Raw genomic sequence first — 20,608 nt, 5'->3', positions numbered from 1 at the left:
TTTTGCTTATGTGGTGCTGAGGAATCGAACCCAGGGCCTCAGGCATGCAGGGCAAGCGCTCTACCACTGAGCCACCTTCCCAGCCCCTAGGCCAGCTTGGATTATATATCAAGAACTTTTGTTTCTAAATTTAATTGAAATTAAATTTTATTTAAAATGCAAAGCAATGAAAGCCAAATGTGGCAGTGCTCACCTATCATCCCAGCATTCAGAAAGCCTAAGGCCAAAGGATCTTGAGTCTGAGGCTAGTCTGGGCTACTGGAGTGAGATCCTCTCTGACCTTAAACCACAATCCTCCCATTCTCAACCTCCCACTAGCTAGGAAAGTAACTGAATGGATCATTCTGTTCATTGATTCTTACATCTACATTCTTCAGCCTTTCTTCTCTTTATAAAACTGATTTCCTCACTGGAATACTTGTGTTATAGAATCACAAAGTCAATTTGCAGATTATTTTTAAATTTTGCTGGTACTGGGGCAAAACTAATGTAATAATGAATGTGAGTTGGCATTGTATATCAAAGAGTGCTTCATGATGTGCAAGACCAAGGCAGACTTCTTAATGCCTTAAGCCGTGAGGGAACTTGTCTCCAAAAGTCAGAATTTTTTTCTTTTTTTGCCAGTCCTGGAGATTGAACTCAGGGCCTGGGCACTCCCTGAGCTGCTTTTGCTCAGCACTCTACCACTTGAGCCACAGTGCCACTTCTGGCTTTTTCTGCTTATATGGTACTGGGGCATTGAACCCAGGGCTTCATGCATGCTAGGCAAACACTCTACCACTAAGCCACAGTTCCAGCCCAAGTCAGAATTATCAGTAATGAGCACCTCCACTCACCCCACAGTGCTGGCTCCTACAGCTGAAGATACTGCATAGGACGCTGGAGCCCCTAGAGAGGTCCCCCTAAAAAACAGCTAGGCTGCAGAAAGAACCTAGCTAATGATGAGCCCTGACTGCTCCCTGATTTCCAGCAGGTTAAGGGCTCCACTCACAGAAGCTGGAGTCACAGAGGTGAACGTTTGGCTAGGTATGACCTGACCCTGGAGCAATAGCTACAAATTGACTCATGGGTTTCCTTTCTCCTCTTTGCCCTGAGTTCTCAAAACATCTGGGAAGCCAGGTGCTGGTGGCTCATGCCTATACTCCTAGCTACACAGGAAGCTGATTATCTGAGGATCACAATTTAAAGCCAGGCCTAGCAGAAAAGTCCATGAGATTCTTATCTCCAATTAACCACCAAGAAGCTGGAAGTGGAGTTGTGGCTCAAGTGGTACCATACTCTTAAGGTTTCAGCAAGAAAGGTCAAGGACAGCACCCAGGCCCTGAGTACAAGCCCCAGGATTGATACATACATAAACAACAAGGAACTTGAAGTACAAATGGTAGAGTGCCAAGCCCTAGTGAGAACAGGAGGTCCTGAGTTCAAATCTTTATACCAGCACACATAAAAACAAATACGACTTTATTTCTTCAGTTGTTAGTCACATTTAAAATGTTTAGTAGGCTGGGTGCTAGTGGCTCATGCCTGTAATCCTAGCTACTCAGGAGGCTGAGATCTGAGGATCAGGGTTTGAAGCTAGCCTGGGCAGAAAAGTGACTGAGACTCTAATCTCTAGGAAACTACTCAAAAAAACCAAAAGTGGCACTGTGGCTCAAGTGGTAGAATATTAGCCTGGAGCACAAAGTGGCTCAGGGACAGCACTCAGGCCCTGAGTTCAAGACCCAGATCTGCACACACACACAAAAAGAAATATTTAGGGGCTGGGAAGGTGGCTCAGTGGTAGAGCGCTTGCCTTGCATGCCTGAGGCCCTGGGTTTGATTCCTCAGCACCACATAAACAAAAAGAAAAAAGCCAGAAGTGACACTGTGGCTCAAGTGGTAGAGCGCTAGCCTTGAGCTGAAGAGCTGAGGGACAGAGCCCAGGCCCAGAGTTCAGGCCCACGAACGGAACCAAAAAAAAGAAATGTTTAGTAGCTATGTGTGGCTGGTGGCTACTCAACTGGAAAGCATAAATATAAACCATTCTCAAGATCACAGAAAGATCTAGTGGACAGTTCTGGTCTAAAATCTGTTTTGACTACTACTTCTGTCCCTTTCTTCTACCCAAAAAAGTAGGGAGGGGGCTAGGAATGTGGCTTAGTAGTGCTTATCTAGCATTCATAAAGCCCTGGGTTCGATTCTTCAGTACCACGTACACAGAGAAACCCAGAAGTGGCGCTGTGGCTCAAGCGGTAGAGTGCTAGCCTTGAGCAAAAGAAGTTCAAGGACAGAGCCCATGCCCTGAGTTTAAGCCCCAGGACTGGCACAAAAAAAATGTAGGGAGGACTGGCAATGTAGCTCAGTGGTAGAGTTCTCGCCTACCATGCATGAAGCCCTGGATTCAAGTCCTCAATACCACATAAACAGAAAAACCCAGAAGTAGCACTGTGGCTCAAGCAGTAGCGTGCTATCCTTGAGCAAAAGAAGTTTAGGGACAGTGCCCAGAGTCTGAGCTCTGAGTTCAAGCCCCATGACCAACAACAACAACAAAAATGTAGAGACAGCCAGGCTCAGGGGCCCACTCCTGTAATTCTAGCTGTAGAAATACCTAGAGGTAGCAAGATTCAGTCCAAGCAAAAGCATAGACAAAACAAGACCAGAGACATGGCTTAGGGAGGTAAGGCTCTGAGTTCAAAACTCAGAACTTCCTTAAAAAATACAATTTTAAAAAATATTTTAGAGGTTGGGAAGTTGGCTTAGTGGTAGAGTGCTTGCCTTGCATGCTTGAGGCTCTGGGCTGTGGCTCTAGTGGTAGAGCACTAGCCTTGAGTTGAAGAGCTGAGGGACAGTGCCCAGGCCCAGACTTTAGGACCCACGACTGACAAAGAAAAAAACATATTTTGGGGGGAGGGGCCTGGGAATGTGGTTCAGTTGTAGAGTGCTTGCCTAGCATGTATGAAGCCCTGGGTTCAATTCCTCAGTACCACATAAACAGAAAAGGGCTGGGCAATGGTGGCTCATGCCTGTAATCCTAGCTACTCAGGAGGCTGAGATCTGAGGATCAAAGTTCAAAGCCAGCCCGGGCAGGAAAGTCTGTGAGACTCTTTTTTTGGGGGGAGGGGGTCCGGTTGTGGGGCTTGAACTCTGGGCCACTTCTGACTTTTTTCTTTTTGCTTATGTGGTGCTGAGGAATCAAACCCAGGGCCTCAGGCATGCAAGGCAAGCGCTCTACCACTGAGCCACCTTCCCAGCCCCTCTGTGAGACTCTTATCTCCAATAAACCACCAGAAAATTGGAAGTGGTACTGTGGCTCAAATGGTAGAGTACTAGCCTTGAGCAGAAGAGCTTAGGGACAGCGCCCAGGCCCATAGTTCAAGCCCCACAACCAACCAGAAAAAAAAATGGGGGCTGGGAAGGTGGCTCAGTGGTAGAGTGCTTGCCTTGCATGCCTGAGGCCCTGGGTTGAATTCCTCAGTACCACATAAACAGAAAAAGCAGGAAGTGGTATTGTAGCTCAGTGGTAGAGTGCTAGCCTTGAGCTGAAGAGCTGAGGGACAGAGCCCAGGCTCAGAATTCAGGCCCCACGACTGACAAAAAATAAATAAATAAAATTATATGTGTGTGTGTGCATATATATATATGAATGCCAGGGTCCCAGTGGCCTGTAATCCTAGCTACTCAGGAGGTTGAGATCTGAGGGTCATTGTTCAAAGCCAGCTCTGGCAGGAAAGTCCTTGAGATTCTTATCTCCAATTAACCACCAGAAAGCAAACAGGAAGTGGTGCAGTGGCTCAAGTGTTTGCCTTGAGCTGAAGAGGTCAGGACAGCACCCTGTCCCAGAGTTCAAGTACCAGAACCACCACCCCCAACAACAAAAAATTTAGAACTGAGAGAAAACGAAGAAGAGAGAAAGGGAATGGTGAGCTGGTGGCTCACGCCTGTAATCCTAGCTACTCAGGAGGCTGAGATCTGAGGATCAAGGTTCAAAGCCAGTCTGGGCAGAAAAGTCCCTGTGAGAATCTTTATCTCCAATAAACTACTCAGAAAAAAGCCAGAAGTGGTGCTGTCACTGAAGTGATAGAGCATTCGCCTTAAGCCAATCACCTAACCCCTCAAAAAATGAATAGAGGAGACGAGGGAAATCAACAGGGAGCATAACCCAGGAGAAAAACAGATTTAATCAGCTACAAATGAGCTTTCTTCAGCCTGTCACATACTACTGCTCACTTCTAGGTCTGCCTGTATAGGTCTGCTAATGACTGCCAGACACTAAGATCATCTGTATAGCATCTGACTAGCGTAGGGAGAGGAGCCATAGAATAGCCTACAAGCAGGCGACTGCCCTGCCCCCACAATTCTCTGCATGTACCTGTTTCCCACAACTCCCTTCCTAGGTACCCACTCCTCATGGCTGGCCCACCCTGTTCACTTCCTCCCATGTTCCTCCTGCTAACCACAAGCTCTTCCTACAGGTCCCATCTTCCTTGCCTTATGAAGTAGGGAGAGGGTCAGACATAACTTCAAGGGATCTTGAGATCCTTCACCAGTAAAATGCCAATCTAGCCCACACTCTACTCCCAAGTTCACCTTCTTTGCTCTCCAAAGGTAAGTGTCAGCCTTCTTCCCCACTCTCACTAACAGTTGCCACTAGTCAAATTTCCTATTGCCTTTATGATGTGCCAGGCCCACTTTGTTACTGATATAATAAACAATATATACCTAACAGTATGTACTCTATATTAGGTATATAGCTAATATACACCATATTTTAGTATCTACAACACATTACAGTTTCTATAACACATACATATATATATATATATATATACATATATATATGTATATTGCCCCAACATATATAGCTATAATAACCCTATGAGCATTTTACAGAGAGGAAATTAGACCCAGAGATGTGTTTGGGATTACAGAACTGGAAACTGGCAGAGCAAGGTTATAAACTCACTTGGTCTAGCTCCAGAACCTAACTATTTCACCACTCCTACCTTACCTGAAATTTTGGTTCAAAGCCATTTTACAGCCCACTGCCTCTCTTCCTTCAGCCAGGGGCTTCCAACTAGATTTCTTTCTCAAGTCAGTACTGGGGCTTGAAATCAGGGCCTTGTGCTCTTGTTTGGCTTTTTCACTCAAGGTTGGCAGTCTTCTACTTGAGTCACAGCTCCACTTCTGGCTTTTTGGTGGTTCACTGGAGATAAGAGTCTTATGGGCTTTCCTGCCCAGGCTAGCTTCCAATCTCAATCCTCCAATCTCAGCCTCCCCGATAGCTAGGATTACAGGTGTGAGCCACCAGCATCTGGATTCTCAAGTGTTTTGAAGCAATATGGCCAACAAGCCCTATCTGAAACTCTCTCCCACTTTTTTTCCCTCCCTTCATAAATTCAGAAAATACATATTGATCATCTCCTCTGCATAATTTTTGCAACACAAAAGGTTCCTAAAATTTTTTCCACCGGGAATTAAATAGGTTTTAAGAAACCCAATTCATCTTAACATTCAAATGTGGGTCAAGGGGCAAAGGCATACAAAGCCCTGCAAAAGTAAACGATGGGGACCTCATCTCTCCTTTCTCTCTTCCAGGAGGGGGTCTTTACTCACCATGCCTTAGTCAGGCATGGTGGCAGCACATCTGTCAATCCGAAATCATGGAAGACTGAAGCGAGAAAGATCACAAGTTCCAGGGCAGCCTGGGCTACATAGTCATTGTAAGGCTGTTGTAAAAATAAAATAAAGTTTTCCCTTTAGCAGGGCGCTGGTGTCTATGCCTATAAGTCCTAGCTTCTCAGGAGGTTGAGATCTGAGGATCTCAGTTCGAAGCTAGCTAGGGAAGAAAAGTTCCTAAGACTCTCGCACAAGCCTGAATAAGACAAGCAAAAAAAAAAAAAAACCTCAGGGATAGCGTCCAGGCCCTGACTTCAGGCCTCAGAAATGGCACCAAAAAAAGTTCTTCCTGGGGCTAGGAAGGTGGCTCAGTGGTAGAGTGCTTGCCTTGCGTGCATGAGGCCCTGGGTTCGATTCCTCAGCACCGCATAAGCAGAAAAAGCCGGAAGTGGCGCTGTGGCTCAAGTGGTAGAGTGCTGGCCTTGAGCTGAAGAGCTGAGGGACAGCGCCCAGGCCCAGAGTTCAGGCCCCACGACCGAAGGAACAAGTTTTTCCCGTGACGACCCAGCCAGAACCCCACACTCAGAAACAACCCCAAAGACAGCCTATCCCTTCTTAGGGAACCTGCGCCCAGAGGAGCCCAGTACTCACAGAAGTAGTCACCCCCCGAGTCCCAGGCCGTCTCAGCAACAGGAGGGCAGCCGGGCCCAGGCCTCGGCTTCGCCTCCACATCCGAGCCGCCGAGAACGCTACCGCCATCTTGGCTGACAACTTCCCCCGCGCTCCGCCCCTCGCCTAAGTTAGACGGGGAGCTGACCCTTCCGAAGCCTGACTCCAATAGTGGCACTACTCTGTCGAGTAAACGCGCGTCTCCTCTTACAAGGAAGCCAGAATGTATAGATATGTGGTGAAAATAATATATCTATCCCTCGCGATTGCTCTGATCGTTTGTCGTTTCTCATCAAATAGGCAATGTAAAGGACAACTTGAGCAGAGCCGTAGGGGATTAGGACCTAGGGTCCTTGGGTAGGAGGAGCCTTTCTCCAGACACGCCCATCCCCCTGTATTGACCAATAGCCTTGCCAGAATTAGGGGTCGTGGGTGGGCGGAGCCACATTGTTGGTAAACGCTGAGCCACGTGCGGGTACCAGTTCAATTCGGGCCCCACCTTTCTCCCCCGAGACGGGCGCGTGCGCACTATGGAGGCAGGAGGCAGGCTTCGTGCGCACGCGCAAGCGCGCGCGGCGGGGAGGAAGCGGCGAGCTCCGCCGCCCGCACGTGGGCTGTGTTTAGCCATGGAAGGGCCCCCGCATTCCGACCGTGGAACGGAATCGGGTCCCAAGGTCCCCAGCTGCAGCCTGAGGCACTTTGCTTGCGAACAGAATTTGCTCTCCCGGCCTGATGGCTCAGCTTCTTTTCTCCAAGGTAAGGACGCACGTCCATTCTCTCCAGACCTATTTTAACCTGTTGTGGAGAAGAAGTGGGGGGTACTTGCAGCTACTTCATTGTACACAGCCCTCCCCTCCCACCCGCGAAGACTAGAATCTTCACCCCAGTAAATACCTCTCAGGATGAAAGAGGGGCAGACCATCTCCAAAAGCACGAATATTCCAGCTGGGTGCTGATAGCTCATGCCTGTAATCCTAGTTTCTAGGAGGCTGAGATCCAGGCCAGTCTAGGCCAGAAAAGTCCAGGAGACTTCATCTCCAGATTCATCATCAGAAAAGCCAGGCTGGAGGCGTGGCTCAGGTCGCCCAGCACTCAGCCACAAGCAAGCCAGCATGGCTGAGTTTAAACCTTTTTTTTTCCTTCTTTTTGCTTGGCAAACAAACTTCCGTGAGGGAGGGATGTGCTTTGGCTTTTTAGCAAGGTTGGAGAAGGGGACAAAGAGGTTTTTGCCCTTTATCAATAATTTTGTTCTGATTTCACATTTTTGTTCCCATGTTTTGTTCCCTATTTCCCAGGGAAAAGGGGGTTCAGGGGAGAGAGAGTAAATTTCCAACAGCAGGAGGGACTGCAGTGCCAGACAATAGGAGGAACTTTTTTGCCAGTGAATAGCAACTCACTTAATACGGTTTGAATGACTACTCCTATATAGGAGAACTTCCACCAGTTGAGACATTTTCCTTGACTAGCTTTTCTTCTGCTTCCCAACCTTGCATCCATAGGTCTCCAATTGAGGCAAACCTAATCATTTGCATAAATACCCTTGTACACAGTAACCACCACCAGCCCAATTATAATTATTGCCTAGACTGTGGCAGATCTTTTACCCAATTAAACTCTTGAAATTGAAGTTGATGTCTACACTTGGGGTGACAGATAGCTCCCTTCCCCCCATCCCAACATTTGAGTAATTACTCATTTACTTTATTCTTATTTTTATTTTTTTTGTCGGTCATGGGGCTTGAACTGTGGGCTTGAGCACTGTCCCTCAGCTCTTCGGCTTAAGGCTAGTGCTCTACCACTTGAGCCACAGCACCACTTCTGGTTTTCTGGTGGTTTATTAGAGATAAGAGTTTCACAGCTTGACTGGGAATGTGGCTTAGTGGTAGAGTGCTTGCCTAGCATGCATGAAGCCCTAGGTTCATTTCCTCAGTACCACATACACAGAAAAAGCCTGAGTACCTAGGATTACAGGCATGAGCCAAGGGTGCTGTCCCTACACTCTTCAGCTCAAGAGTCACAGCATCACTTCTGGTTTTCTGAGTAGCTAACTGTAGCTAAGAATCTCATGGACTTTCCTGCCCAGGCTGGCTTTGAATCGCAATCCTCAGATCTCAGCCTTCTGATTAGCTAGGATTATAGGCCTGAGCCACCGGCGCCCGGCTGGGACTCCATCTCTTAAGCCCATTCTGTTACTTGCTGACCATTAGGCTCCAGAAGCCAGGGTGGTATGACTAAGTCCTGCTCCACTGTCCCCCCAGGAGATACCTCAGTTCTGGCAGGTGTGTACGGGCCAGCAGAGGTGAAGGTGAACAAGGAGATCTTTAACAAGGCCACCCTCGAAGTGATCCTGAGGCCAAAGATCGGGCTGCCTGGTAACTGGGCCAAGCTGAACCCCTTAAAGGTTCAGTGTGTTGGGACCTTGCTTAGTGCCTCACTGCTTGCTAGGCCCACTCTTCATTGCTACCCTTTTTCTAGCTCTCTGCCTGTTCCTCAGTTTCTCTCCTTCCTTCCTGCGTTCATCTCTCCTCCTTTCAATTCACTTATTTTTCTACCTCTTTCAACTCCATCATCTCCCTCACTCCCCTATGAGATGGGCCCAGGGGTGGGGGTAGACGTGGGCATTAGCACCAGATGTGGGTCTCCCTCAGGGGTCTGTATCTGCTCAGCACAGGCTGGCTATAGCAGGGGTAGGGTAGACGCTTTGTCAAGCTCAGTCTGCCCTCCCAGGCGGTTTTTAAGCCCTTTTCAGAAGACCTTAATCCAGAGGATGGGGTGAAAGGAAGAAGGGGAGCCAGGTAGAAAAGAAGAGCCCACCAACCTCTCTTGATTTCTCCAGGTGTGGCTGAGAAGAGCCGGGAGCGGATGATCAGGAACACATGCGAGGCGGCAGTCCTGGGGGCCCTGCATCCCCGTACCTCCATCACTGTTGTCTTGCAGGTTGTCAGTGATGCTGGCTCTGTATCCTTTCCCCAGCCACCTTCCTCCAGGAAACGTCCCAGAACCTCCCTGATGGCTTCCCTTCTGGTGACTCTGGAAACACTGCTAGTCAGGAACCTCCAGTGACGTAATATGCTAGGCAGCAACTCCTGAAGAATAGCAAACTCAGCTTGAGTGGATTCCTGGTTGCCAGGCCCTGTTCTGAGGACTTCTCACATTTACTAATATAATCCTCAAAAGCTGGGATCCCTAAGGAACATGGTAGCAAAGGAGTCTGGGAAATGTAGTTTGTTGGCTTCTAGCCTGTGGCAGACAGTACTAAGGGATGTGGAGAGGTGCCAGACACCTGGCCCATACTCTGCCTCCCCCTAGGGAGCAGGAATTATTGTGGTTACAATGAGGGGAATCATTCTATAAAAAAAAAGTAGAGAAAGCCACGCACTGGTGGCTCATATCTGTAATCCTAGCTACTCAGAAAGCTGAGATCTGAGGATCACAGTTCAAAGCAAGCCTAGGCAGGAAAGTCCAGGAGACTCTTCTATCTCCAGTTAACTACCAGAAAACTGGAAGGGGCACTTGACTCAAGTACAGTTCTCCTTGAGCTGAAGAGCTCAGGGATAGCACCCAGGCCCAGAGTTCAAGCCCCATGGACACACACACACACACACACACACACACACACACACACACGTGTAGAGGGCTATGCTTAAGTAAGGGGTATTCTATAACCAAACAGCTACAGTGGGTAAATAAGTATATGGCTGTCGGACTTGCTCTCCACTCCCCTAGCTATCTGATTCTAGGCTTAAAGGATTCCTGTTTACAGGTGAGGAAACTGAGGCCCCAAGAGAAGAAGTGCTTGTCCAAGGGCACACAGCCAGAAAGCAGTAAAGACAGGACTTGAACCCAGAGCCTGTGCCAATGATTCTAGATTTATACTTCAGCAGGTTTTTGTGCTCTAGGCACTGGAGACAACTTGAACAGCTGGGTCAAGAGCTCAGCCTGGAAAGATCTGTGTGTTTCCAGTATGTCTGGTTGGGCCAGAACCAGCCATGAGCCTTTCTAGAGGGTGTCTCTGGTACTTGGCTGTGTATTGGGATGGGTGGACCTGTTGTAATTCCATTTATAGGGACAGGAACTTAAGCCCAGAGGAAGTGACCAGGGTCAAGGGCAGAGCTGGAACTCATTGTCCACTCTGCTAGGCTGGAAGAATGAAGCTGGGAACAAAGGTAGAGTCAGGTGACAGATTCTAGGCCTCTGAGCCTCCTGAAAGGTCTTGGCTTCTCCCACAGGCTTTGCCAGTGACCTTAAGAGGTCCCTTCCCCTTTCTGCCCCTGTTTGACTGTAGCTGTTTGGTCCTTGCAATCACTATCATGTGTAGCAGACAAGATCCAGATTCGGAGATAGTCATTTAGTCACCCACCTGTAAGAAGACAGGGCTGGGTACAGAACTGTGGCTAGTCGATTGTGGAATCCCTTATCCATCCTGCCAAACTGCCTTTCTGCCATCGATTAGTGGTGTCTGCCACAGGCATCGGCAGGGGAAGGTAGGAATGCCGTATTCTGCTGATCAGCCCTACAATAGATGCTCTTCTTAACCACTCCCCGCGGTGCTCAGCTCCTGGCCTGTTGCCTGAATGCTGCCTGCATGGCACTGGTGGATGCAGGTGTGCCCATGAAAGCTCTTTTCTGCGGCATCACCTGTGCCTTGGACTCTGATGGGACCATCACGCTGGACCCCACAGACAAGCAAGAAAAGGTAGGTGTGAAGGCCTTGCTTCTCAGTCCCTTGGCTCGCACACCTCATCCCCAGTTGGCAGGCTCTGCTCTGTTCATCAGATTTCCTTTCAGCTTCAGGTGCTGAATACTCACTTGCAAAAGCAGACAAGGGAAGTAGTGGCTTTTATTACCAAACAGAAAGAACAGAGGTTGAGCTCCCTTTGCTTCATTTTCTCTCTAGCTAGCATCTTTCCTGCTCCTGTCATCTCTATGCTTCTATCTTTTTTTTTTTTCTTCTTTTTGTCAGTCCTGGGGCTTGAACTCTGGGCCTGGGCACTGTCCCTCAGCTCTTCAGCTCAAGGGAGCGCTCTACCGCTTGAGCCACAGCACTGCTTCCAGTTTATGTGGTGCTGAGGAATCAAACCCAGGGCTTCAAGCATGCCAGGCAAGCAGTCTACCACTAAGCCACAGTCCCAGCCCTTCCATGCTTCTCTCTTAAGAGACATAAAAGGCCAAAGGGAAGAGAAGAAGAAGGCACTCCTCAAATTCACAGTGTCCTAAGGACTCTTGGGAGTTTTCTGCCCAGTACTTTCATGGTCAGGGAAATAAACACCACTAAAGGTACTTTCAGTGGAAGGGATGTAACGCAAAGATTGAAAGCCTCTCCTAGGCCCAGTAGCTCCTGCTCTGTGCTGTTGGAGGTAATTGGTGCAGTTGGGTTTGAGATGCGTGGAAGATGACATGCCCCGTCTTGTGCCACAGTCCAGAACCTCCCTTGTATTGTATCATGATGTAGTATCTGCCATTGTCAAAGTAAGGAGCAAGATACGTCTGTTGTTCCTGGGGGCCCAAGAGATTGCTAGTAGCTCTGAATGGCAAAGGAGTCTGGGAAATGTAGTTTTCTGGCTTGTAGCCCCTGTGGTACTCAACCCAGAAGAGGGTGGACAAGAGGTAGAAAGGCAGCAAAGCAGTTGACCAAGCACTGTGGCTTCCCTCTGTAGGACATGAAGTCTGAGGTCAGACTAAGGGAAAGTGGAGAGCTGTTGCCTGGAGAAAGGCAGCATGGAGACAAACACATGAGCCATGGGGAGGAGAGGCCATGGGTCATGAGGCCAAGCATCTAGAGTCACTGGCTGAGATTTTAACTCAGAGTCCCGTCCTCTATTCCCCTCTTCTCATTCCTAGGAAGCCCGGGCCGTCCTGACCTTTGCCCTCGACAGTGTAGAGCAGAAGCTGTTGATGTCCACCACCAAGGGGTTCTACTCCAATTCTGAGGTACCAGCATGGGAATCTTCTGGAACCTTCTTCCACCCTGACACAATGCCTTGTCCCAACGCTGCTTGCAGGCTGGGACATTTGACAAATGAGTATTTGCTTGGCTTTGTTTTTCACGTTTTGTTTTGTTTTTTGGTCCTAAGGCTGGAACTCAGGGCCTGGGCTTTGTCCCTGAACTCCTTTGTGCTTAAGGCTGGCACTTACCACTCGAGCCACAGTGCCACTTCTGGACTTTTCTGAGTGGTTTATTAGAGATAAGAGTCTGACTGGGCTGGCTTTGAACTGCGGTCCTTAGATCTCAGGCTCCTGAGTGGCTAGGATTATAGGTGTGGGCTACTGGTGCCTGGCTAGTACTTGCTTTCTTGTATCCCTGTCGATAGATGTATTTGTGTGTGTATGTGTGTGTGTGTGCATGCGCGTGTGTGTGTGGGGGGGGGTTGTTGTTGTTGTTATTGTTTTTGCCAGTCCTGGGGCTTGACCTCAGGGCTGGGGCACTATCCTTGAGGAGCCACAGCATTACTTCTGGCTTTTTCTGTTTATGTGGTACTGAGGAGTCGAACCCAGGATTTCATGCAAGCTAGACAAGCACTCTACTGCTAAGCCACATTTCCAGCCCTATGTCTTTTTTTTTTTTTTTAAGGGAATTTCTAAACTTTGTAATCATGGAAACCTGTGGAAACTATGGGGTAAAGCCTAGGTTGTAAGGTAGGAAAAGGAAGAGCAGCACAGTTGGAGGCAGGGGCTGATGATTTCCAAGAGCACCATGTCTAGGCTGACCTCCCTGTGAGTCCAAGAATTCGTGGTGATAAAGACTTAGAGTCTTAAAATTCCATGGGGTACAAGGACTCATGCTGCTAAATCCCAGAGGCTGTCCAATTCTGTGAACCCAAAGATTCTGTGGATCAAATGGATCATGGTCATGTCTGAGGTATTGGAATGCTGATTCTGTTACTGACAGAATCTGCTGCAGGAATATATATATTTACACACACACACATATATATACACATATATATGCACACACATATACATATATATACATAGACACACATATACATACATACATATATATATACATAGATGCACATATACATTTATATATATATATATCCCATGAAAGACCTTAGAGAGTACAGGGGGACAAGAAGGTGGGTATGGTGGTACGTGCCTGTAATCCCAGCTACTCAGGTAGAGGCTGGAGGATCGAGAGTTCCAGGCCAGTCCAGGCAAAGGTAGCAAGACTATGTCTTAACATTAGAATTAAGCCTGGTGCCAGTGGTGGCTTATATCTGTAATCCCAGCAATTGGGGAGGATGAGATCTGAGAATCGTGGTTCAGAACCAGCCTGGCTCATGAGACGCTTACCTCAAATTAGCCACTAAAGGAGTGGAAGTGGAGCTGAGGCTCAAAGTGGTAGAGCACCAGCCTTGAGTGAAAAAGCTCAGAGACAACACCCAGACCCTGAGTTCAAACTCCAGTACGGTAGTGTGCTTGCCCAATTGAGTATCTACTAACCCTTCCCCCCCAAAAAAAAAAAAAAAAAACAAAGTAGGAATAAAGGTGAATGCACTTGAGAAACTCCCCTCACTGCTTCCCTTGCTTTAGGTGAGGAGGAAGGGGAAGGGTCCTGTGGACTTGGGGCTCAGGGCCAGGCCCTAGCACTGACTGGCTTCTCCTTTCTAGCTCCAGCAGTGCCTGGCCGCTGCGCAGGCGGCCTCCCAGCATGTTTTCCGCTTCTACCGGGAGTCACTGCAGAGGCGCTACTCCAAGAGCTGAGCTGGGGCATGGCGTCCCCGCCCCTGCCACCCGTGCCTCCCGCCGGAAGCCCACCAGCGCCCAGCCTTGGCTCCCCATCTGGATGTCCATGTGGCATCTATCCTGTAGCCTGCAGGGGCTCCTGTGTCCAGCCTTGGCACCTGACAGTCCTGGGCCTCTGGCCCAGATCCTCCCCCTCTCTCTCTCTTACACAAACAAGGGTAACATTAAAGGGAGCTTGTCCAGTTTGGATGAATGAGTCAGTATCCACTCATTCCCACACATGTCTGCTCAACACCTACTCCTCAGGCCTCCCTGCTGAGTGCTGAAATCATGGTAGCCAAGGACACCCAGGTCCTGTGTTCCCGGAGCAGTGAGTAAGGTGACAGACAAAAAGAAAAAGAGGGCTGGGAAGGTGGCTCAGTGGTAGAGCGCTTGCCTTGCATGCATGAGGCCCTGGGTTCCATTCCTCAGCACCACATAAGCAGAAAAAGCTGGAAGTGGTACTGTGGCTCAAGTGGTAGAGCGCTAGCCTTGAGCTGAAGAGCTGAGGGACAGTACCCAGGCCCAGAGTTCAGGCCCCACAACCGACAAGAAAAAAGAAAAGAAAAATGGCTAGCAGGATATGGTAGCTCATGCCTGTAATCCTAGCTACTCAGGAGGCTGAGAGCTGAGGATCAAGGCTCAAAGCCAGCCTGGGCAGGAAAGTCTATGAAATTCTTATCTCCAGTAAACTACTCAGAAAATAGGAAGTGGTGCTGTGGCTCAAGTGGTAGAGTACTGGCCTTGAGCTGAAGAGCTGAGGGACAGTGCCCAGGCCCAGAGTTCCAGCCCCACGACTGCCAAAAAAAGAAAAAAAAAATGGCTGTGTGCTGGTAGCTCACAGGTTGAGATCTGAGGATCATGGTTCAAAGCCAGCTCCAGCAGGGAAGTCTGTGCTACTTGTCCCCAATGAACTACCACAAAACAAAATAGAGGTGTGGCTCTGGTGATAGAGTACTAACCTTGTACACAAAAAGCTTCGGGACAGTGCTCAGGCCCTGAGTTCAAGCCTTAGGACCAGCACAAAGTAAAAAAGAAAAATAGCAGGGAACAACACTTTGTGAGTCAGCTCGGCGAGAGTAAACAGAATTGGTGAGGAGCTCTGGGGTCGGGTACCAACCAGGCAGTCAGAGACTGGAATGAAATAAGCCAGGGTCAGAGAGAGAGGAAATGGGCGACAAGGTGGAGCATCGAGGGAGGGGGGCGGGGAGAGGGTAGGAGTGGTGCCTTGGGGATCACAGGAGGAAAGGCAGGCACTGAGGTTACCGGCTGGGCTGTGGAGTGCAGGGCGACCCCAGCACACTCAACCTCATCCATAAAGTAGCTGAGGCTCAGTGGTCTTAGGGGGTGGAAATAGCCATATTGAGTGCAGCTTGACCGATTCTTCCCCCCACCCCACCCCCGCAGAGTGAGGGCACAGGAGCCAAGCCCAAGAGCAGCCCTGTCCTGGGGGGGATTCGGTGGGGGGGGGCATGAGGGATTCATGTCAGGCCCCTCTTCCTCTCCTTGCATATCATCTGTTTGGTGGAAGCCCCACAATCACACCCCACCCCCAAAGAGCATCTGCAAACCCTGCATACCTTTAGTTTGATGTTCTGTTCTGTCAGATGCTGCACTTTTCTTTCTTTTTTTTTTTGGTCGGTCGTGGGACTTGAACTCTGGGCCTGGGCGCTGTCCCTCAGCTCTTCAGCCAAGGCTAGCACTCTACCACTTGAGCTACAGCGCCACTTCCGGTTTTCTGGTGGTTTATTGGAGATAGGAGTCTCACGGTCTCTCCTGCCCGGGCTGGCTTTGAACCGAGATCCTCAGAGCTCAGCCTCCTGAGTAGCTAGGATGACAGGCGTGAGCCACCAGCGCCCGGCAGATGCTGCACTTTTCTAGCATCTTCACTGCCCACTCTTCTGCCAAGGGTTGCCCCCATGTCCTCTGCCTGCCTCGGGCCAGCATTTTTATTTATTTTTGCCAGTCTTGGGGCTTGAACTCAGGGCTGGGCACTGTATCTGAGTTTCTTTTGCTCGTGGTTGTCATTCTACTTGAGTCCACAGTGCCACTTCCGGCTTTTTTGTGTATGTGGTGCTGAGGAATTGAACCCAAGGCTTCATGCATGCTAAACAAGCACTCTACCACTGAACTGCATTCCCACAACTTTTTTTTTTTTTGCTGGTCGTGGGGCTTGAACTCTGGGCCTGGGCGCTGTCCCTCAGCTCTTCAGCTCAAGGCGAGTGCTCTACCACTTGAGCTACAGCGCCACTTTCGGTTTTCTGGTGGTTTATTGGAGATAGGAGTCTCACGGTCTCTCCTGCCCGGGCTGGCTTTGAACCATGATCCTCAGATCTCAGCCTCCTGAGTAGCTAAGATTACAGGAGTGAGCCACCAGCACCCGGCTTCCCACAACTTTTGTTTGTGCCGGGACTGAAACTTGAACTCAGGATCTAAACACAATCCCTTAGCTTGCTTGTTCACTCAAGGCTGGTGGTGTTCCACCACCTGAGCCACAGCTCCATTTCTGGCTTTTGCTGGTTCATTGGCGACAAGTCTCCCAGACTTTCCTGCCCAGGCTGGATTCTGTGATCCTCAGATCTCAGCCTCTTCCTGAGTAGCTAGGATGACAGGCATGAGCCACCAGTGCCCAGCTACCATAGCTTCTTGTTCCTTAAGCAACAAACTGCTGCCAGAGAGCCTCAGGGAGACAGCAGTTGTTCATGACTCATGGGGTGCAACTGGTGTGGAGAACATTGGCCCATTTTGCAGATGAGACAAAATGATCCTCAGGGAAGTCACTGAGGCTTGGGGTCCTGGCTGTGTGTGGTATGGAGACCTTGGCCTCACCCACTTCCCCCTCCAGTCCTCAGGACCCCTCTCACCCCAGCACACACACACAGAGACTGATGTGGCTTTAAGGATGTCTCCTTTAATCTCTGGTTGCTGCCACCTGGGGAGGGGGTGGGTCACCACCTGCTCCACTTGTGGATGGGGGGCGCCCGTCACTGCATCACTGCCGCCTCATGCACCAGGATTCTCCACTCTGTCCCCGGGTGTGCTGGGTCGCCGGCCTCTGGATTCACAGTGGGCGCTGGAGGGGCAGCTAGGGCGGGTCTCGAGAGGCAAGGTAGGCGGCCAGGGTCACCAGGGCGGCCGCGTATGTACACAGCCCCAGCCCGATGGCCAGGACCCCCAGCAGAAAGGCACGGCGGGAGGCAGACCCTGCCCCCTGGATGTCCCCCTGGGCCCAAGCCTTGTTGGTCTGTAGAGGCAGTGGGCAGTAGTGATCAGGGCATCCCCTCTCCCCATCCCAACCCTGCTTCCTGCAGCCTCTGCTCCGCCCAGCACACCATTCATTTTCATCAGCCCAAACAGGGCTATCACCTGTCATTAGGCTGGATGATGACTATGGTATGTGCCACTTTGCGTGTGTGTGTGTGTGTGTGTGTGTGTGTGCATGTGCGCGCGTGCATGTGCATGCACACCAGTCTGGGGCTTGAACTGTCCCTGAGCTTTTTTTGCTCAAAGCTTGTGCTCTACCACTTGAATCACAGCTCCATTTTCAGCCTTTTAAGTGGTTGGAGATAAGAATCTCACAGACTTTTCTTCTCGGCTGACGCTGAACAGTGATCCTCAGATCTCAGCTTCCTGAGTAGGTAGGATTACGGGCATGAGCCACCAGCGCCTAGCTGCCATTATTTTTTATTTTTATTTATTTATTTATTTATTTTTTTGTCGGTTGTAGGACTTGAACTCTGGGCCTGGGCGCTGTCCCTGAGCTCTTCAGCTCAAGAATACCACTCTACTACTTGAGCCACAGTGCCACTTCTGGCTTTTTCTGTTGATGTGGTGCTGAGGAATCAAACCCAGGGGCTCATGCATGCAAGGCAAGTGCTCTACCACTGAGCCACCTTCCCAGCCATGCCACTATTTTTTAATATGCCACCAGCCCAACTCACTTGGCTCTCAGTGACCTGAGGCGGGGGCTGTTCCCATTTTACACACAGGAAAAAGTCTCAAGGGTGGAAGACTTGGGTTTGGATTCAAGTGAGGATCTGGGTGGTACTGGTGTTTAAACTCTACTTCACACTAAGCAATCACTCTACTACTTGAGCTATGCCCAGCCCTTCATTTACTTTGATCTTTTTTTTTTTTTTTGCTGGTCCTAGGGCTTGAACTGAGGGCCTGGGCACTGTCCCTGAGCCTCTTCGTGCTCAAGGCTAGTGGCCTATCACTTAAGCCTGTTTTTGTGGAGCTGAGGAATCGAACCCAGAGCCTCATGCATGCAAGGCAAGTACTCTACCACTAAGCCACCTTCCCAGCCCCTAGTCTTTTTTTCTTCTAATTATTGGCCTTGAGCTTACTTTTTAGCTGGTACTCTACCATTGGAGCTATGCCCCCAACTCAACCTACGCTGGCTTTGAACTGAAAACCTCTGGATCTCAGTCTCCTGAATAGTTAGGATTATAGGTATGAGCCACTGGTGCCTGATTGCTTTAGTTATTTTTCATCTAAGGTCTCCCATCTTTTGTGCCTGGGTCTAGCCTTGGACTGTGATCCTCCTATCTATGTCTCCTGCATCACTAGAATTACAGATGTATACCAACATCTGTTTATTGGGATGGGTCCCGGCGGGGAGGTGATCCTCTCTGAACTTTTTGCCCGTATTGGCCTTAAACTAATTCTCCCAAGTAGCTAGGATTACAAGTGTGGCTTCTAAGTTCAGGCTTCTGATCCCCACTCAGGGTTCCATGAAATCGACCTCATTTTACCCCAGACGTATGTGGTGCAGTGTACCCATTGCCCTCCTAGTCCCACACATACTGACCTTCTGGGCAAGACAGAAGGCAGCGATGCCCACCGGCCAAAAACAGCACAGCACGGAAAAGACGGCCAGGCCAAGGTGGTCATGGGGCAGAAGCGGGGAGAGACGGCCGCCCTCATCGCAGTCGGAGTCACTGTCACTGGAGGACAAGTCCTGTGGACAGAGGAGGGCCTGGGTAGACATCTCTGGCCAACCACCTCTGCCCACTGCTCTCATCCCCATCATCCCCAACACCCAATGCTTCCTGGAAACCTCAAGAATGGTCAGAGAAGGCTTCTGACCCTGACATTCCAGATGCCAGAGCTTTTAAGTTCATTCTTTTTTTGTGTATAAGCTCATACTGGGGCTTGAACTCATAGTCTTGTATTCTTTTTTTTTTTTTGTCAGTTGTGGGGCCTGAACTCTGGACCTGGGTGCTGTCCCTCAGCTCTTCAGCTCAAGGCTAGCACTCTACCACTTGAGCCATAGCACCACTTCTGGCTTTTTCTGCTTATGTAGTGCTAAGGAATTGAACCCAGGGCCTCATGCATGCAAGGCAAGTGCTCTACCACTGAGCCACCTTCCCAGCCCTGGTCTTGTGTTCTTACTGGGATTTTTGCTCATAGCTGGCACTATACTATTTGAGCCATATCTCCACTTCGTGCTATTTTGCTGGTTCACTGGAGATAAATGACTCATGGACTTCCCTACCTGGGCTCGCTTCGAACCAAGATACATCGCAGCCTCTTATATAGCTAGGATTACAGGCATGACCCACATGTTTCTAGGTACATCAGTGTCATTTTAATTCATGAATTTTAGATTCTTTCTCTCACACTAAAAGACCTAAAATACAATATGTACAAAAAATAAAAAATGAGAAAGTGACATTAGCTTGGGAAAAAGAAAAGATAGTAAAAGGGGCTGGGAAGGTGGCTCAGTGGTAGAGCGCTTGCCTTGCATGCATGAGGCCCTGGGTTTGACTCCTCAGCACCACATAAGCAGAAAAAAAAGCCAGAAGTGGCGCTGTGGCTCAAGTGGTAAAGCGCTAGCCTTCAACTGAAGAGTTGAAGGACAGCGCCCAGGCCCAGAGTTCAGGCCCCACAATCGGCTAAATAAATGAATTAATTAATTTTTAAAAAAGACCAAGATGGGAGAAGGCTGGAGAGAACACCAACATAGCAACCAAGAATGATCAAAAGCCCACATGGTCAGTAAGAAGCCAGACCTCCATTACCTCCAACTGACAGCTTTGCAGATGGTAGCTGGGTCTGGGTCCCCTCTTCCCCTCCCTTGGCCATCCCCCAGGCCTGCTGGTCCTACCTCGAGTTCCAAGAGCCCTGGCTCTCCCAGGCCAGCACTCACAGACGGAAGAGGCGGTAAGAACAGCCATCCCTTCAGGGGTTCTGGAGAGGCTCTCTCTCCTAAGGGGAGCCCCAACTCCCGTGTGCCAGGCTTCTGGTCAGGGGGGCCATAAGCTGTGCCCCTCAGCAGAGGCTCTTGAAGCTCCTCAAGGCTAGAACTATCCATGGCTGGGAGGAGACTGTGACAGGGGGGTTCCTGGAGTACAGAGGGAAGACAAATACAGGTTGTCAAAGAACTTCATAACAGCCAAACACTGGTAGCTCACTCCTGTAGTCCCAGCTACTCAGGAGGCTGAGATTTGAGAATCAAAGTTTAGGACTGAGAAAGTGGCTCAGTGGTAGAGCGCTTGCCTTGCATGCATGAGGCCCTAGGTTCGATTCCTCAGCACCACATAAGCAAAAAGAAAAAAGCCGGAAGTGGCGTTGTGGCTCAAGTGGTAGAGTGCTAGCCTTGAGCTGAAGAACT

General features: G+C 49.6%; 3 protein-coding genes across 5 annotated transcripts in view; 1 reads left to right on the top strand and 2 right to left on the bottom strand.

Annotated features, from left to right (window-relative positions):
• Bckdha (branched chain keto acid dehydrogenase E1, alpha polypeptide) overlaps window positions 1-6,368 on the bottom strand; it is an 18,442-nt gene extending 12,074 nt beyond the window's left edge. Inside the window, exon 1 of one of the 2 annotated variants that reach the window (XM_013036125.1) lies at window positions 6,247-6,368. In XM_013036125.1, the coding sequence (XP_012891579.1) occupies window positions 6,247-6,354 (108 nt within the window). In that variant the 5' untranslated portion in view covers window positions 6,355-6,368. Of the gene's footprint in view, window positions 1-4,987; window positions 5,135-6,246 lie in introns of those variants that run through there. The other variant, XM_013036126.1, reaches the window with a different exon arrangement.
• A 462-nt stretch (window positions 6,369-6,830) lies between these two features.
• Exosc5 (exosome component 5) lies at window positions 6,831-14,200 on the top strand. The gene is made up of 6 exons (XM_013036084.1): window positions 6,831-7,020; window positions 8,523-8,636; window positions 9,101-9,222; window positions 10,820-10,960; window positions 12,106-12,195; window positions 13,879-14,200. The coding sequence occupies exons 1-6, from the start codon at window positions 6,891-6,893 to the stop codon at window positions 13,969-13,971; spliced, it is 690 nt and encodes a 229-aa protein (XP_012891538.1). The 5' UTR covers window positions 6,831-6,890; the 3' UTR covers window positions 13,972-14,200.
• Window positions 14,201-16,949: 2,749 nt separating this feature from the next.
• The window catches only part of Tmem91 (transmembrane protein 91), an 8,866-nt gene continuing 5,207 nt past the window's right edge, over window positions 16,950-20,608 (bottom strand). The window contains exons 2-4 of one of the 2 annotated variants that reach the window (XM_013036107.1): window positions 20,102-20,338; window positions 18,803-18,952; window positions 16,950-17,088 (exon numbers count right to left, since the gene is read on the bottom strand). In XM_013036107.1, coding sequence (XP_012891561.1) covers window positions 16,996-17,088; window positions 18,803-18,952; window positions 20,102-20,308 — 450 coding nt within the window. In that variant the 5' untranslated portion in view covers window positions 20,309-20,338 and the 3' untranslated portion in view covers window positions 16,950-16,995. Of the gene's footprint in view, window positions 17,237-18,802; window positions 18,953-20,101; window positions 20,339-20,608 lie in introns of both variants that reach the window. The other variant, XM_013036109.1, reaches the window with a different exon arrangement.

Source organism: Dipodomys ordii, unplaced genomic scaffold (genome assembly GCF_000151885.1).
Source record: "Dipodomys ordii isolate 6190 unplaced genomic scaffold, Dord_2.0 Scaffold249, whole genome shotgun sequence".
In the NCBI taxonomy this organism is placed as follows: Eukaryota; Metazoa; Chordata; class Mammalia; order Rodentia; family Heteromyidae; genus Dipodomys; species Dipodomys ordii.
This window is presented reverse-complemented; position numbering and strand designations above follow the sequence as displayed.